The sequence below is a fragment of the Agelaius tricolor genome, unplaced genomic scaffold, assembly GCF_023055355.1.
Source record: "Agelaius tricolor isolate 1412-34295 unplaced genomic scaffold, bAgeTri1.0.p SCAF_57, whole genome shotgun sequence".
Lineage (NCBI taxonomy): Eukaryota > Metazoa > Chordata > Aves > Passeriformes > Icteridae > Agelaius > Agelaius tricolor.
In genome coordinates, this window is record NW_027269317.1 from 1,331,905 (window position 1) to 1,350,307 (window position 18,403).

Genomic DNA, 18,403 nt, shown 5'->3' on the forward strand with positions numbered 1-18,403 from the left:
TGCCCCTTTCCCCTCCCTGCTGCTCCATCTCCCAGCCCAGCATCGCTGCAGGACAGCCTCACTGCCAACGCCATCCTGCCAGGGATGGACTGGGGGGATCTCCTTCCCCTTCCCTCTGGCATGGAGGCAAATCCCATCTTCTCCTTGTCCACCTTCCTTCTTCTCCTCATTCTGTCCTTCATCCATCCACATTCCTTTCCCATCTCCTTCCTCCCTTGTTCCTTCTTGTTCCTTCCTCTCCTCCTGCCTTTTCCTTTTCCCTTCTCCCTGTCTCTTCCTCTCCTTGTCCTTCCTCCCCCAAGCACTGAGCTGTGGACAGAGACCAGGGAGAACAAATCCCTGCCACAGAACCTCGTGGAAGAGGCCATTTGGAACGGCTCCACGGCGCAGGAATCCAACGGGGAGGAAAAGCCCCAGAGATTCCACACGAGGAGGGGCTGCAAACCCAGCCTGGAGAGCTGTGAGGAGGTAAAAGCCTCCCTGTGCCGGGAAGGGTGTGAGGAATGTGAGAAGAGCTTCAGGCAGAGCTCAGCCTATTCCTGGCTCCTCCAAAAACGGTGGTGCCAGATGCAGAGATCTACGGGGATGCAGAGATCCCCCTGCAGATCCATGGGGCTGCAGAGATCCCCATGCAGAGATCCATGGGGATGCAGAGATCCCCCTGCAGCCCCCGGAGCAGCCACGCTGGAGCACGGGGATGCCTGAGAGGAGGCTGTGCCCCCGTGGCCAGAGGGGCCCCGCTGGAGCAGCCTGTCCTGGCAGGACTGACCCCGGGGCACAGTGACCCACGCTGCAGCACTTGGAGGGGGGCTGTGCCCCGTGGGATGGACTCAGCTTGGAGAAGTTCCTGGAGAAGTCTCCGGTGGGAGAGAGCCCAGGGTGCAGCAGGGGAACGACTCCTGTCCCTGAGCAGAGGGAGAAGCCCCGGGGCATGAAGTGAGCACGGCCCCATTCCCTGTCTCCGGCACTGCCGGGGTAGGAGGTGCAGCTGGAAGGAGGGAGGCGTGGGGGAAGGCTGGATTTAAGGCTCTTCACTTACTTCTCATTATCCTGCTCTGAGGTTTTGGAGTTTTCTGTCAGAAATCTCTCCCCTCCCCCACTCATCCACAGGCGTTTGCGGCAGTTTTCCCTTTTTGGGGGAAATCAAAGCGATGCACTGATGCTCCTAATTAGGCGTAGGAGAAGTGAGGCTCCAGGACTTCCCGCTGAGCCGGGGCCACCGAAGCCGCAGTGCCGGGAAAGCCGTGGCGGGAGGTGCGGAGAAGTTTGTTTGTGTTTTCAGCTCAATTCCCCTCGGGCCCGGGCCCGTTCCAGGGCTGTTCCTCATCTCCGGCTCTGCCCTCACGCAGCCCGGGGGACCCTGAGAGCGCGGGGCGAGGCTGTGCCGTGTGCAGAGCCCGCCCCCGGCTGCGATTGGCCGACGGTGCCGTCAGTCGTGGTTCTGGCGCGCTGATTGGTGGAAGCGAGGCGGGGCAGGGGCCCGGTGGCGGCCTGAGGGCGGCCGTGGCTCGGCAGCGGCGCCATTGGCGGAGCGTGTGTGCGGGCCCGGGAGCGGCGGCAGCGGCCGGAGCGCGGTGAGGCGGCGGCGGCGGAGCTGGGAGGCGGCCGCAGCGCAGGTGGGAGCCGCGCTGGGTTGTGCGGGGGCTCGGGGCTTGCTGCGGGCCTCGGGGGCGGCAGGGGGCTCAGGCGGGTTCGTTGTGCCGTGTCCGGCGCGTGTTGCCGCTGGCGTGAGGGCGCTGCGGGAGCGGCTGCCCGCGGTCTCCTTGTGGCCGCTGCCTCGGCAGGAGCCGCTGCCGGAGCAGCGCTGGCTCGGCCCGGTTGCTGTGGCTGGGACAGAGGCGGCTGCCCCGTGCCCGGGGCTGTGCGGGGAAATTGACGTGGCCGGAGGTTTCTGTGCCCAGAGGAGACAGAGGAGTCCTGTACAAGTGACTTTATTGCTGAGCAGAGGGAGAGGCCGTGGGGCATTTGCTGTGCGCTCTCTGCCATTGCTGTAGTTCGCAGCCTCCTTTTTATCCTCATTTTCCCGGCCGCTTCTCCCTCTCCTTTTGCCCACTGGCTGAGGTACTTGGAAGGTTCAGACTTCCACATCTGCCAACTGCATGTCCTCGTTAATGTGCACCCCACTTTTGTAGAACAGCCGATATTCACGGCTCTGTTAAGTCTTTGTTCTTCTGGAAGTTCAGGAATTTAGCGGGACTTTCTGTGAGCAGCAGTCCATGTTAATTAGTAACAATTATTGAAGCTGGTGGTTTCGCCCGTTACTTCCTTATCTACAAGCCCCTGGCCCCTCGCTCAGCTGCTGAATGAGCTGCACTCTCAAGGTGTGGAGCATGGTAAAAAGGTGAGAGTTGCTGTAGCACAGGAGAGGAGAAACAGCATTCGTTTAACCCATGGTCTGCCAGGGAGCCTCGAAACCGTGTCCCATTCCCATCCTTTTCACGTTTGGACCAATACATGAGCTGCTTTCTTGTTTCCTTTGTTATCTGTTTCAGCACTTTTCCTTTGTCATCTATTTGCCAACAGCAGTTTGAGTCATTTAATTTTCCACAAACTCTTTTTTCTGCTAAAAGGTAATCTGATCCCATCGCCTTTGTTCCTCATTTCAGTGGATTGCTCAGCAGGAAGGTCAGGAGCTGGAGCTGTCTGGTTGGTTATTCTGAGGACAGTTTGTAATCTAATGATGCCATTGAAATGAGGAATGGGTTCTGTGGCTCCTGATATGAATTGGTTCGGGTTCCCAGAGTCTGGTGCACGGTGGTGTAGGATTTGTTCTGCTGGCCGTTCATCTTTTCCCCATTTTGGGCCCTCCTTTCAGCCAAGACTACATCAATTACTTTAATTCTGAACTGATTTCCCTGAACTTGTGATAGCACGAACATCTGTGCTCTAATACACCCTATATAACACTGACAGTGACAGCACATGTTGGAGTGGGCAGAGGGTGATTCCCCCCCATTTATTTATAGTGAAATTTTCCCAACATTCTCCATTTGCCGTTTCCCTTTGCAGCTTCACCCGTTTCTGTTGCAGGGTCAGATATCCTCACCCTGGGCTCTGCCTTGAGCTGTGCAAATTCCATCAGGGCAAGCAGGCAGAGCTTGGGGTGAGGGGCAGAGGGAATCAGCCCAATTCGTGCCCCAGGCAAGAGACCCAGGTCCATTGTCCAGGCTTTGCCCAGCAGTGTTCATTTGCATTTCTAAAGCTCCTCTGCAGGCTGCCTGGAATAAAGCTTCTCTTCCAGGGCAGCCATCTGGTGAGTCACATGTGGCCCCCCCAGAATCTGCTTATTTTTTTGGATTTTTTTTTTCCTTTTCTTTTGTTTGGCTATTTGGTTTGGTTTTTTAAGTTTGTTTGTTTGTTTCTTTAAACAATGTTGAAACAAACTATTAACTGTTTATGGTTTAAATTTTCACCTTTAAAGCTCTTGTAACTTTTTTCAGAATGCAGCCTTAAGGTGAACATGGAAAAAGCCAGACCAAAACTTGATTCTCACCCTTCTGTCCCAAACCTTCCTGACAAAATGAAGTGAGAAAGAATATTATGAAAAGTTTTTCTTATGTTGTAATTTTGTCACTGAAGCTGCAGGGAAAACAAAAACTCTCCAAGAATCTCTTTAGTGTTAGAGAGTCAAGGCATTGCTTGGTTCTGGCCAGGATGTGCAACAGAAATAATTTCTTTCACAAATAACCCGGCTGTGCAGAGAAAATCATTCCATGGCATGTGAGTTTTACTGGATTTTTCCTAAACTTTATGTAGTCAGAACCAATCTAAATCCCCTGCTTTAATGTTCATTGCTTCCAAGTTGTGTAGGTTTTTAGTATTTGGTTTCCTGTTGGACCCGGATTTCTTCTCCTCTGCTGTGAATTCGGTCCACACTCCTGGATTTCCTTCTCAGCCTTTTCCAGACCAGGTGTCTCCAGCTGTGCCGGGGGCAGTGTCTGGGGTAGCTGTTGGTTGCTGTTTGCTGCTGGGCGTTGATGTTTTGTTGCTGGTCGTTATCTCTGGGTGTCTTTTGGGCTATTCCCAGTCTGTTGAGATGTTGAACTCATCTCCATTGAGTGGTGTAACAGCCCTTAAATAAAACCTTTAAAAATTCCTTTCCCCAAGGCAAAGGCAAACCAAGCCTGAGCAGAGAAAGAAGATTTAAAAGAACCAAAATGGGTGCATTTTGCAGCAATGCAGTCGCAGTCAGCCCAGAGTGTGGGTGTGAGTGAGCCCCAGAGTGGAATTGTGCCGTGGTGCTCCCCAGCAGCTGTGGCAGTGCAGGCCCAGCCAGCGCTGAAGCTGCAGCAGTGGCAGCAAGGCTTGGCCGCAGTGGCTGGAGGTGCCAGGGGAGGGTGGCCAGGATTTCCGAGGGTTTGAGCAGAGGATCTGTGGGCAGGCCCAGGGGCTTGGCCCGCTGTGGAGCCCTGGCTGCTGCTGCGTTGCCTTCAGGGCAGGCTCAGGGGCGGCTGCCATGGTCCTGCTGCAGGCGGGAAGTTCAAATCTCCGGGGCTTCAGAGCCCCTGAGGCCAGGCTGAGGGGTCCCCCCGTGTTCAGCTGTGCTGGCGGCTGTTTCTGGCCTCAGGGACACTTGGCATGGGCCCCTTGGCCACCAGTGGTGCTGCTTTGCACTCCTTAGGCAGGAGCCGATGTCCTGGCTGGGTGTTGGCAACAGCAAAGTGCCAGGGCAGGCTCTGTGCCAGCCCAGCTTCCTGTGGGAGAATATACCTTGATCTCTGATCCAGTGGTGTCTGAAGCATTCAGAATTGCTTTTGCCCCCCTGTTAGGTGCCATGGTGTCAGCAGAAGATATTGAAGCCTTCCTGCCCAGGGCATTTCAGTGCCAGGCTCTTACAAGCACCCAGAGCTCCTTGGGTTGAGCCGAGCATGGGGCGGTGACCTGCGCTTTGTCTTATTCCCCTTCCTTCCCTCCCCTGGAACAGGTTGTTGCTTTTAGACACCACTTGTCCTGGTTGCTTCAGAGTACTTTTGAGAGGCTCCTTATCTAATTTTCCCTCTTTCCCTGGGGCTGCCCACACTTCTGGGTTCACTTCAGCATAGGCCTGGCCAGACATTTGACACAGAGGTGCAACGGAACTGGCCTCTGTATCACCTTTTATAATATTAATTTGTGTTCCAAGTTTAGCGATCAAATCCCTTCCCAGTAAATCATGATAACAATTAGGAGCAAATAAAAATTCATGCATTTCCAATCCATCTCCCAGATCTACTAATAGTGGTTGAATAAAACCATACATCTTTTCTACTTATCCCCTCACTAATCAAACAAATCTTTTGCATTTTCCCCCCTTAGGTCTAAGATTCAGAGTGCATTGAGAGGCCCCTGTGTCCCTCAGAAAATGCCTCCTCTCAATGCAGACCCACCTGAATGTTCTCAAGGGCTCCAGTGTGGAGGGTCCCTGGTGTGATGGGAGCTGTGACAGCCCTGCCAATCCATGTCCATCAAGGGGTGGACTTGCTGGTCCTGAGGTGCTGCTGTCTCTGCTTGCAGTGTCCTTGTGCCCTGCAGCTGGAGCCCTGATTCCTTGCCAGGGGCTGTTAGGGTGGGCTGTCCCCTGCCGAGGAGGGCAATGCCTCTGCCGGGTGCTTGTGGCCGAGCCCGTGCCCTGGGTGCTGGGGCCCCCTTGGGCCCTGGGGTTGATCCCTCAGGGGCTGTAGGAGCTCTGCCCTGGCCTTTGCCTTCAGCCTGGCCTTTTGCTGCTCCCTTCTTGCATTCACCTGCTGGGCCTTTGTGCCCAAGTGCTGCAGGGCCTTCTTCTGCCCCTCCTGCAGCCCCCCTCAGTGCCTGTGGGTGTTTGTCTTGCTTTACAAGACAGGTGTCTGCTTGGGAAGGCAGAAAAAGCCTCTCGGAATGGAGAATGCAAACCCTCTCCCTCTTAATTTTTAGACTAGTGAAATCAAGGGACTCTCAGGCAAAGCTATGGGAATAGGAATACCAGTTCTTTACTAGTGTGTAAATAAAGCAAACAAAGAACACCAGCTCCGGCAGTGCCAACAAACAGAGCCCGGAGCCAGTCCCGGCCTTTCGGCTGCGGCGCTTTCCCCTTGGGTGCAGTTCCGGGCACGGCCGGCAGGGGCGCCGGTGGCTCCCGCGGGGCAGGGCAGCGCATCCCTGCCATGGGAACCTCTCTTAAGGGAAATAGAGCAATCCCTTCATCTAACTCTTTCACTTTTTTACCTTCTGTAGCCTTTCTCCCGTGTTTTGAGAAAGGATTTGGAGAGGGCTGCCTTTTAACTGAGCTCCTAGTGTTTCGATAAGGTGCTTCCTGGAGAGAGAAAGAGTTTCCCTGAACAGCCGGAGCTGTGGTTACTAAGGGGATGTAACTCAGAGCAGGCCGGGGTCAGGGGAGGATATCCCGCCGAGGCTCGGTGGGAGTGTGGGCAGGGTCTGCTGCCGGAATCGGCAGAGGGGGATCTTCCCGTGGAGGCCGAGCCGGAGCGTGGGCAGCCCCCACATGGCTTATGGCGGCTGATCCGGCAGCTCCCGGCAGAGAAAAGGCAGGTGGGAGACCCCGGCAGCAGCAGCGGCGGTGCCCAGCGCAGCTGGCACGGGCAGGGCAGCCGGGGATGGGATGGCTGGGACCCGCCCTCGGTGCGGTCGGCGCGGTGACCTCGGCCCACGCGGCAGGACAGAGCAACCCCCATCTTCCCCAGCATGGCCGGCAGAGCGGCCGCGGGCCGGGCAGTGGGGCCAGGGCACACAAATTCACCGCCAGCGCCGGGGCAGGTGGAGCTGCCCTGGGCAGTGAGCCCGCACCTGGGATGGAAACCGGGGCAGGCGGAGCTGAGGCGGGCAGCGAGCCGGGACCCGGGACAGGCGCCTCGGCCGCGAACGGAGGGGGCAAGAGCTGCAGAGGATCCCACTCTCTTTCTGATTTTTCCTCTTGTTCCCCTCCCTTTCATTTCCCCTTTTTCTTTTCTTGTTTTGTCTCGGGTGTTTCTGAAACTTTAAAGATTTTTATTCTCCTAAAATCTCCTGTCTAACCTATGGCATATTCTCTTTCTTCTAGATTAAACGGGTTTTTTTACAAATAAATCCAGAACCTAACAAATCTAAACTTCTGCTTGGATACTTTGAAAAGGTCGACAAGCTAACTCACGACCTCCTGATGTTGTTTTTCTCATCACCTTTTTATTTATCCTTTGGCAATTTAAGCATCTTTCAGTAACTTGCTTTGCTCCTCCAAAAATCCCAGTGCAGCCATAGTTCCTTAAAAAATGATCACACAAAGCTTGATTACCCCAGTGGGTTTTCTGATGCATGTCTTCTAATATTTTCCTAGTAAGCCCATTTTATTAAGTAATTGTCTTCCATCAAGAAGTTTCCATTTCCCTGATTTATCTTGTTCACTTCCTATCTTGTTTGATTCTTTTTTCTCGTCTTCCGTAAACTTTGGAATTTCCAGTTTTTCCTCGTTTGGAGTTAATATTAACATAACTCACTCAGCTCCATTTTCTGCTGCATCCTTAGCTTTGTGATGTGCCCCCAGTTTGCCCAGTTTGCCTCTCCTTTGGCCCGGGCCGGGTTCCCCCCGCCCGCAGCGGCTGGGAGCAGCCAAGAGCCCCGCGCTGCCCATCCCGACCTGTCCCGGCTCCATCGCCGCTGCTGCCGCGGGCTGCGAGGGCTGCGGGAACGGGGCACCGAGGGTGTGGCTGCTGCTGGGGGAGGAGGAGGAGGCAGGGAAGGGCAGGGATGGAAGAGGAGAAGGAGGGGGAGATAAGACAGAGCAGAAGGAGGAGGGAGGGGGAATGGAGGAGGAGGAGCAGGAGGAAGAGGAAGAGGAGGGACAAAGGCGGATGGAGGCTGAGCTGAGGGAGCCAGGCCGTCGATCCCTGCCTGAATTCGCAGCCCCCACCTGTGGGATCATCGCCCCCCCCATGGCTCCGGTGAGCGGGGAGGGGGAGCTCGGCCCGGATATCCCGGGGGGTCCCTGGGTTGGGTTTTTGGGGGGACGTTTGGAGAATGAAGAAGTCCAAGGCTGAGCGGAAAAGGCCCCTTGGGGGGACATCGGGGGGTGGCGGTGGCGGCTGTCGGCAGAGGCAGCCTGGAGGAGCAGAGCCCTGTGTGCCCCAGGAGCCCAAAGTGGGGAGCCCAGAGAGGGGGGAGCGCTGCCATTGGCGGGAGCCTCAAGGGCCTGGAGAGGGGCAGGGGGGCCTCCTTGGAGCCGCTGCAGCCCAGAGCAGAGAATGAGGGGAGAAGGGAGCCCGGGAGCCCAAAGAGCCCCGGCATCCCGAAATGGGGAGAGCGAAGTGGGGGGAGCTTTTGGCATTGCTGGGACTGCCAGCAGCCTGGGCAGGGCGGGCACCGAGGAGAAGGGGGACCCCCAATCCAAGCGTGACCCCAGCAGCTGGGACAGGGGGGAACCCCCGAACTCGAGAGGGGAGGGACCAGGGACAGGGAACTCCTGGGAGGCTTTTTCAGGGCTGAATCCTGGTGTTTGGGAGGTTTTTCGGGAGCCCAGAAGGCCGGTGACTTGTAGAGATGGAGTCGGGCAGAGGGACCTTCAAACTCAATGTGTGTTGGGGAAGATGAAACAGGAAAGCCTTATAAATATGATTGTCTGGCAAAAGATTTTGACAATATAGAAAGTATAAGGAAGATTGAAATGAAAGCAAGCTTTGAGATACCTCAGTTAGTGAACAACTGGAAAACAATGGTGTGGCCCAACTGAAGGTAATCCCCTTTTGATGAAACAACTCCCTCTGCTTGCAGACAGATCCAAGGGTCAGAGCAGACCCTACTAGCTCAGCAGAAGGGGTCCAAAGAGGAGTTTTTAGGGTTCAAAATGTAACACAGTATGGTGATGTAGTGATTCTTACAGGCTGTATATAAATGCTATAGGATTTGTGTCTTGTACTAGATTGGCTAGTGAGAAATAGAATATTCAACACAGAAGAAGATTTACTGTATTGTAACGGGAACCTTACTCTCTTACACTCTTCCCCTCTTACTCTCTTACCCTCTCATCCTCTCTACCCCTCTCTTCTCTCGGGCCTGCTCCGAGCTGTGCCTGGCAGCTCCAAGCAGGGCCCTGCACCCAGGCCCTTTGCAATCAACCGCAAGTTCCAGGGCCTGGCTGCAGAGATCTCTCGTCTCCGCCCGTCCCGACCGTCCTACCCCCCGACGCTCCTACAAACGCGCTCATCCCTTGTTTTCCCCAAACCAGGATTTCCCATTGGCAACCCCAGGGAGGCTGTGAGGAAGAGGAAGATGCCCCGGGACACTGAGGCAGGTGAGGAGGAAGTCAGTGCCCCTTTCCCCTCTGTGCTGCTCCATCTCCCAGCCCAGCAGGGCCCCGGGGCGGCTGCAGCTCAGCCCTGGGGGGATCTCCTTGCCCTTGCCTGTGGCACGGAGGCAAATCCCATGCTGTCCTTGTCCTTCCTCCCCCAGAGCAGGAGCTGAGCATGGAGAGCAGGGAGGACAAATGCCCGCGGCAGAACCTGGTGGCAGAGGCCGTTTTGAGCGGCTCCACGGCGCAGGAAGCCAACGGGGAGGAAAAGCCCCGGAGCTGCCGCACGAGGAGGGGCTGCAAACGCAGATGGCGGGGATGGGAGGGGGAAAGAGCCAGCCTGGGCCAGGAAGGCGGCCGGAGATGGAGCCAGAGCTCGGAGCTGGTGCTCCATGAGCAGCTCCATGATGGGGAGAAGCCCCACAGGTGCGTGGAGTGTGGGAAGAGCTTCAGGTGGAACTGGGACCTGATCAAGCACCAGAGGATCCACACTGGAGAGCGGCCCTACGAGTGTGGGGAGTGTGGGAAGAGCTTCAGCGACAGCTCCAGCCTGATCAGCCACCAGAGGACCCACACTGGGGAGAAGCCCTATGAGTGTGGGGAGTGTGGGAAGAGCTTCAGCGACAGCTCCAACCTGATGAAGCACCAGAGGACCCACACTGGGGAGAAGCCCTACGAGTGTGGGGACTGTGGGAAGAGCTTCACCATGAGCTCCCACCTGATAAGGCACCAGAGGACCCACACTGGGGAAATGCCCTTTGAGTGTGGGGACTGTGGGAAGAGCTTTAGGTGCAGCTCCATCCTGATCAGCCACCAGAGGATCCACACTGGAGAAAGGCCGTACAAGTGTTCCGAGTGTGGGATGTGCTTCAGCCAGAGCTCCAGCCTGATCAAGCACCAGAGGACCCACACTGGGGAAAGGCCCTATGAGTGTTCCAAGTGTGGGAAGAGGTTTCTGACCAACTCCCATCTCCTCCAGCACTATCAGAGTCACACAGAGGAGAGGCCCTTCCAATGCCCTGAGTGTGGGAAGGGATTCAAGTACAAGTCCACCCTCATCACCCACCGGCGCATCCACACTGGGGAACGGCCCTACGAGTGTGATAAATGCAGGAAGAGGTTTCAGACCAGGTCCTGTCTCCTCCGGCACTATTGGATTCACAGAGAGGAGAGGCCCTTCCAGTGCCCTGACTGTGGGAAGGGATTCAAGCGCAACTCCACCCTCATCACCCACCGGCGCATCCACACAGGGGAGAGGCCCTACGAGTGTCCCCAGTGTGGGAAGAGCTTCTCCTGCAGCTCTAACTTGACCCACCACCAACGGAGGCATCGGTAAGGGAAGCCCTGCGAGTGCCCCGAGTGCGGGCAGAGCTTCGTGCGCTGCTCCAGCTCCATCCCCCACTGGAGGAGGCACTTTGGGCACAGCCCTGGTCACTCATATTCCCTGTGATCTATGTTGGGAACACACCTGGCTGCTTCTCCTTTTGGTTTGACCTTAATGTTTCTCTCTTTTGCATCTCTTTGCACTGCAAAAGCCAAGAGGGATGGATCTGTCACCTCAAAACCACTCAAATCTCAGTGAAAACAGCTCAATCTTACCCCAAAAGTGCGCACACCCACCTGAAAAATCTCAATCCCACACCAAACTCACTCAATTCCACAGTTGCCAGGCTGAGACGGGTGAGGGGGGAGATTGGGAAAAGTGGGATGCCAATTTGGAGCGGTGGGATGGGGATTGTGTGGGGCTGGGTGTGTGGAATGTATTCGATAGCAAACAGAACTCTCAGACTTACTGATTTCTCTCCCGTTCATGTTCAGTCTGTGTCAGCCTCCCAGAGGGTCCCCTCACAGTTGCCGCCATTGGCCTGAGCCCGCCCCTTTCCCCTCACGGTTCCCGCCCTTTCCCTGCCCCCTTTCCTTCAGGGTTCCAGCCGGTTAGGGGAGAGGAGCAGGGGGAGGGAAGATGAAAGAGGAGGGAGGAAGGCAGAGAGAGAGCAGCGATGGAAGGAGGAGAAGGAGGTGGGGTTAGTGTGGAGGAGGAGGAGAAGGGATGGAAGGGGAGGGATGGAAGAGGAGAAGAAGGTGGGGATAACACAGAGGAATGGGAGGGGGGATGGAACAGGAGGAGCAGGAGGAAGAGGAAGAGGAGGGACAAAGGCGAATCGAGGCTGAGCTGAAGGAGTCGCGCTCGAGCCCTGCCTGAATTCGCAGCCCCCACCTGTGGGATCATCGCCCCCCCCATCGCACCAGTCAGCGGGGACGGGGAGCTCGGCCTGGATATCCCGGGGGGTCCCTGGGTTGGGGTTTTTGGGAGATGTTTGGAGAATGAAGAAGTCCAAGGCTGAGCGGAAAAGGCCCCATGGGGGGACATCGGGGGTGGCGGTGCCGTCCTGCCGGGGACGCCCTGAGGGGATCTCCTTGCCCTTGCCTGTGGCATGGAGGCAAATCCCATGCTGTTCTTGTCCTTCCTCCCCCAGAGCAGGAGCTGAGCGTGGAGAGCAGGGAGGACAAATGCCCGCGGCAGAACCTGGTGGCAGAGGCCGTTTTGAGCGGCTCCACGGCGCAGGAAGCCAACGGGGAGGAAAAGCCGCGGAGCTGCCGCACGAGGAGGGGCTGCAAACGCAGATGGCGGGGATGGGAGGGGGAAAGAGCCAGCCTGGGCCGGGAAGGCGGCCGGAGATGGAGCCAGAGCTCGGAGCTGGTGCTCCATGAGCAGCTCCATGATGGGGAGAAGCCCCACAGGTGCGTGGAGTGTGGGAAGAGCTTCAGGTGGAACTGGGACCTGATCAAGCACCAGAGGATCCACACTGGGGAGAGGCCCTATGAGTGTGATAAATGCAGGAAGAGGTCTCAGACCAGCTCCTGTCTCCTCCAGCACTATTGGATTCACAGAGAGGAGAGGCCCTTTCAGTGCCCTGACTGTGGGATGGGATTCAAGCACAACTCCACCCTCATCACCCACCGGTGCATCCACACAGGGGAGAGGCCCTACGAGTGTCCCCAGTGTGGGAAGAGCTTCTCCAGGAGCTGTATCTTGACCCAACGGAGGCACCAGTAAGGGGAGCCCTGCGAGTGCCCCGAGTGCGGGCAGAGCTTCGTGCGCTGCTCCAGCTCCATCCCCCACTGGAGGAGGCACTTTGGGCACAGCCCTGGTCACTCACATTCCCTGTGATCATGTTGGGAACACCCCTGGCTGCTTCTCCTTTTGGTTTGGCCTTAATTTTCCTCTGCTTCACCTTCATCCTTTAAAAACACCCCAAGCTGTGTTAAATGAAGGAAATTGATTGAATATATCTGAAGTTCCATAATTTCTCAGTTGTTTTAGAGGGAATTTAGGATTTGGGGACAGGTTCTTTGTGGAGTGCTGCTGTTGCTAAGAGGCAGGAATTTGATCTCACCCTTCTTGTGTTGCTGAGAACTCCTCCCCTGACCCAAACCCCAACTCCACCCTTGGGATACCCTATAAAAACTCCATGGCCCTGCCTTTGCCCTGTCTTTGGGGGGTAAGAAATGAATTCCCAAAGGATCAGCCCTTTTCCCACTGGATTCCCAGAGGATCAGCTGTTTCCCCACTGGATTCCCAAAGGATCAGCCTTTTTCCCACTGGATTCCCAAAATTTCAGCTTTTTCCACTGGATTCCCAGAGGATAAATCTTTTCCCACGGGATTCCCAGGGGATCAGCCTCATTCTCCGCTGGATTCCTAGAGGATCAAGCTTTTCCCACTGGATTCCTAGATGATCAACGTTTTTCCACTGGATTCCCAGAGGATCAGCCTTTTCCCACTGGATTCCCAGAGGATCAGCCCTTTTCCCTGTTGCCTCCGTTTGAGGCGTGACGGCCTGGATCGGGAATGGCACGGCAGCAACCCTCCTGCCACTCGGACCAAGTACTCGCATGCACCAAGGTGGTGGACGGTGAATGGCGTTTATTGACGGTTCCACGGGGTTATAGATAACGGGGGTTAACGGCCAACAAAACGGGGGCTAAGTAACTTTAACGGCAAAGGGGAGGGGTTCTGTCTGCCCCAACATCGCGAGATCTTGCGGTCGGTCCCTAATCTCCCACATTTCCCACTGGATAAATCTTTTCCCATTGGATTCCCAGAGGATAAATCTTTTCCCACTGGATTCCAAGAGGATCAACCTTTTTCACTGGATTCCCAGAGGATTCTGACTCTGTCACTGTTTTTTTTTGTTTGTACTACTGCATTTGTATTTTTAATTTTTCCTAATAAAGAACTGTTATTTCTACTCCCATATCTTTGCCTGAGAGCTCCTTAATTCCAAAATAATTATTATTTTAATTTAGTAGTAGGAGTAGTAGTAGTAGCAGCAGTAGTAGCAGCAGCAGCAGTAGTAGTAGTAGTAGTAGTAGTAGTAGTAGTAGTAGTAGTAGTAGTAGTAGTAATCAAAGGGAGAGGGTTTAAATTTTCCATTTCAGTGGAGGCTCCTGAAATGGGGAGACATCCCCAAGGACAAGCCATGTAAAATAGTTCCTGAAATATGTAAATTAGGTAATGGATATGCTTGAGGGTCTATGAATATGCAACAGGCTGATTTAATTAAAACCAGATTAATTAAGAGGTGTCCCCGAAATTACTGGGGGGTCTTGATGGCCATAACAACCTTTGCTCGATGGTCCTTGTCTCCCATGACATCACCCTGTTGCATATTTATAGACCCTCATGAATATCCATAAACTACTTTACACATTCCAGGAACAAACTTGGCTTCATCCTGTTTGGGGTTCCCACCCCCCTCCCAGCTCAATTTGGGGTGTTCCATCCCCCTCCCAGCTCAGTTTTGGGATCCCATTCCCCTCCCAGCTTACCTTAGGTGTCCCATACCCCTCCCACCTCGATTTGGGGGTCCCACCCCCCTCTTTTCCCCACTCTCCCTCCCCTTTCCGATCCTTCCCCCAGTCCCCTCCCCCGTGTTTGGTTTTGGGGGCTCCAGGCCCCTCCTGCTCCGTTTTGGGGTCCCGACCCCGTTTTGCATTAATTTGGGGTCCCCAGCCCATCCCCAAGGTCACCTTCTCCCCCTCCCCAAATTGCGCTGCTGGCAACTGATGAGTCATCAGCGAGACACGCTCTGATTGGCTGGAAATTACCCCGTGCGGTCTGTGAGTACCGCAGTAAGAGGCCTTGGTCTGTGCCTGGCAACTGATGAGTCAGAGTCGGGCCGGGCGCTGATTGGCTGAAAATCACTGAGCGGGGCCAGTGCTCTGAGTTTCTGCGCATCAACTGGATCGTCATCAGTGCTGCGCGTTCTGATTGGTCGGGATATGTTTTGGGGTGGGGACGGGAGGAACTGAGGTTACTTGGGGTTTCTTTGGGTTTATTTAGGGATTGTTTGGGGTTGATTTGGGGCTATTTATGGACTATTTGGGGTTTATCTTAGGTTTTACTTGGTTTATTTCTGTTTATTTGGGGTTATTTGGAGATATTTAGGTTTATTTGAAAGTATTTGGGTTTGTTTGGGCTTATTTGGGTTTCTTTGGGCTGATTTGGAATTATTTGGGGTTCTTGGGGTTTATGTTGGTGTATATGGGGTTTTTTTTTTAGTTGTACTTGAAATCATTTGGGGTTGTTTGGGGGTTTAATTTGGGGTTTTCTTGTTTTGTTTTTTGGGGGTTATTGTATTTCTTTGGGCTTATTTGGGGGACTTTTAGGTATTGTTTGGGGTTATTTGGGGTTATTTGGGGATTATTGCAAGTGTTTTGGGGTCATGTAGGGTCAAAAATGTCGGGAATGTTTCTCCTGCAAAGAACGGGAATTTTTCCTTAAAAATTCAAGAGTTTTTCCCCCCAAAAAATGGGAATGTTCCCTTAATAATCCCGTACTTTTCCCAGCCAATAGCGGCGCGGCCCGCCCCAACGATCCAATCACCGTGCTTAATCTCCCAAATTAACGAATCACGGCGCACCCTGCCCCAAACGAGCCAATCACCATGGGTCTCCCCTCAAGAACACCGGCCTCCCCGTGCGCCGATCCAACCAATCACCGCACGCCTCCCTTCAGCTACTCCCGCCTCCTTCGAGCTGAACCAACCAATCACCGGGCGTCTCCCCTCAGAAACTCCCTCCTTTTTTGCCTCTATCTAAACAATCACTGCGCGCCTTCCCTTTGCCAAAGCCCGCCTCCCCCACCCCTCTGCTGTCAATCACCCCGCCCTCTACGAAAACAACCAATCACCGGGCGTCTCCTCGAAGCAACTCCCGCCCGCTCCGCCCCGCTCCAGCCAATCAGAGCCGATCCCGAAGCGGCGCCCCCTGACCCCGGGGCTGAGCATGGAGCGGGTGTCTCTTCCCCCCCCGCCGCCCGCCGGGACCCCCTCAGGGACCCCCGGGAGCCGCCCCGGGCTCGGGCGGGTCCTGCGGGAGGCGGTGGAGAGAGCGGGGGAGGCGCTGGGAGAGGACGGGGGGCTCCGGGAGCTGCTGAGGAGGCGCAGGAACAGGTGAGGGGTCCTGGAGGGGTCGTAAGGGGAATTTGGGGAGGGGTCTTGAGGACGTTTGGGGGGGATTTGGGGAGGATCTGGGGGGAACTTGAGGGGGATTTAGCGGGGTCTGGGGGTGCTGTGGGGGCTTTGGGGGGGAATTTGGGGAGGGGTCCTCGGGGGCTGTCACGATCCATCCTCACAGACGGGTTTCGTGATGGTTCGTGGATTTGATCTCAGGGTGCAAAAAGAACCGACACGGTACAAGGGGGTTTGCAATGATAATCAAAACAAATGCACCTTTATTGAATGACCCCACAAAATGCGAGAGAGGGATTAAGGGAGAGAAAAAGATAGAGTAAGAGAGAGAGACAAAAGAGAGAGAGAGAGAGAGAAAGAGGGGAATAGAGCTACCAAACGTAGAGACGAAGTCCTTTGGTCCAGTCCAGTCGAGGATCCGCCTGTTACATCGGGGAGATCTCAAAGTCTCTCACTAACTCAGAGGTTTTTATTATGATAACTCTATTGGAAATTGCCGGGGAGGGGGGAAACAGATACAATAAGGAATAGATGTAACAGGTAGTCCATGTTCTCAGCAGTAAACGAGAGCCATTGTGTTCTTGGTCCAGCGGTCACAACCTGCAGGCAAACATCTCGCTTTGGTCAGCTTGCCTCCCCCACACACCTGCCCCGGGCTGGGGGTTTCAGTGCCAGTCCTTGGAAGGAGCAGAGGGGCCTTTTCACATGGGGGTTTCGTGTCTCAGTCCTTGATGGAGAGGCTCCTTACATCTCAGTCTGTCTGTCACGGTGGTTGTAAAACAGGTGAGGGTCTTCTGTGGGGGGACCACCCAGAACTCAGGAGAAGTCCAGCCAGGCCGAGAGGTGGGACAGCTCCCAAGGCTGTTGTTGCACAAAGGGCACGGTGCTTCCTTCTTCTTCTCATTGGGCTCAGTGTAGCACACAGCAAACAACACCTGTGCAAACAATGGCTTGGCAACGCTCTCAGGTCTCAGGCACATGACTTTCTCCTTTGGAGCCAGAGATTTAAGACAGGGGGGGTCTTCTCTTCACTGGTCCCCAATGACGATCGTGAGGGAGATGAGGGAAAATTCGGACAGACTCTGACACGACCCCGTGACTCACGATTGTCTTGAGGGATCTTCATCAGCAGAACTCTGGAGTGTCGCTGATGGGTCTTTATGACTTGCTGTACATTGGTAGTGTACTTGGAAATGTAGAGACAGTATGACAGAGAGAGAGAGAAAAGAGAGAGAGAGAGAGAAAGGAGGAAAAGAAAGGACAGGAAAAGGAGGGGAAAAAGGGAGACAATAAACAAACATAATTAATATTGATTATAACAGTATTATTTTCATAACAATTTACAAGTGGTTAATTAATTAAAATAGTATTATTTTTATAACAATTCTCAAATTGGCAAAACAAATCACAAATAATTAAAAGCAAAAAGCAATAAACAAATCATAATACAAGCATTAACTTTAAAAAATGATTTTCTAAAACAATTCACTAAAAATCGAAAGTAATTCCCACAAAATCATAAATGGAAATTAAGGATTATTCCAAAACACATTTGCTTCATTCATAATTGCCTTGTGTCAAAGGCTTGGGGATGTTCACAGTGCACAGGACATCAGCCAAGTTGTGTGCATTAACTATAGACGTCAATCTTGTCAGCTGTTTCATGCTCCAATTCATAACGAATGGGACTGCTGATAAAATAAAACCAAACAGATTTGGTATCAAAAGGATAACAATGGGATGACACAGACTGCTCAGGACACCCGTGGCAGTAGGAGACCACCTAAAAGAGTATCCCACCCCCTGTGCTCGGCATCTTTCTCCACTCTTTCCATGACACGGGGTATCTGTCTCACATTGTGATGAACAGTCACCAGGGCTTTCTGTGCGTTTTTCTCAATCTTCTCAAGGATTTCAACTAAGTCTCGATGGAGCAGCAGTTGTCTTACCAAAGTGAGATCCATCCCAATAGGAGTAGGCATCAGTTTGTGAATCAGTGTGTAGTTGGATTGCAATGGGTAGTGAGAGGTGACTGGAGCTTCATAAGAGAAATCCCATCCTGCAATCTTGGTAAAGTTACAAGCACAGAAAGTTGAAAGATTTTTAGTATCTCCTACCACGTTTTCTACAAATACAAAATGACAAGCAGTTCTAAGCATGCACATCTATTGCCTATGTATGTAAGGACTGTTTCAGAAGTCTCATTAGGACGAATTTCAAAATGACAGATATTTTGCTCTGTGTCTAAACGAATGTAATGAGCTATGATTGCATTGCTTTCACAGATGAGCCCTTGTTGTTCTCGGACAATACAAGATTCCAAATTAACAGTTTGCCATTTCTCACCAATTTGACGGGCCCATTCTCTATGGGATAGAGAACAGCTCCGCTGTAATTCAGTTCTAATGCTGTAACAGGGAAAATCAAATGCTCTGAGGCATTGTGTATGGTTAACACAAAAGCTGTGGCTGTATTTGAAATGGGGTCATAGGTAAAATTCACCAGGTTCCACCAGGATTGGAATTCTCCTTCAAAGTCAGTGGCACTGTCCCAAATTATTTTCTGAATTTCAGTGGGAAAAATGCATTCTTCACCTTCTCTTATAACTGAGGCAGCAACTGACTGCATCCACAATTGTGCCTGGATACAGCTGAGAGCCAAAGAAACGTTGTTTTGTGTAGCACCAAGTGCATCAA

At 53.7% G+C, this 18,403-nt stretch overlaps 1 protein-coding gene and 1 pseudogene across 3 annotated transcripts in view; both read left to right on the forward strand.

Moving 5' to 3' along the window:
* Window positions 1-13,490, forward strand: part of LOC139604926 (zinc finger protein 436-like) — a 63,496-nt gene extending 50,006 nt beyond the window's left edge. The window contains exons 1-4 of one of the 3 annotated variants that reach the window (XM_071456261.1): window positions 1,477-1,616; window positions 9,170-9,235; window positions 9,394-10,564; window positions 11,710-13,490. In XM_071456261.1, the coding sequence (XP_071312362.1) occupies window positions 9,214-9,235; window positions 9,394-10,564; window positions 11,710-11,944 (1,428 nt within the window). In that variant the 5' untranslated portion in view covers window positions 1,477-1,616; window positions 9,170-9,213 and the 3' untranslated portion in view covers window positions 11,945-13,490. Of the gene's footprint in view, window positions 1-1,476; window positions 1,617-7,751; window positions 7,890-9,169; window positions 9,236-9,393; window positions 10,565-11,709 lie in introns of those variants that run through there. The other 2 variants (XM_071456260.1, XM_071456262.1) reach the window with 2 other exon arrangements.
* Window positions 5,502-18,403, forward strand: part of LOC139604931 (zinc finger protein 774-like) — a 239,435-nt pseudogene continuing 226,533 nt past the window's right edge.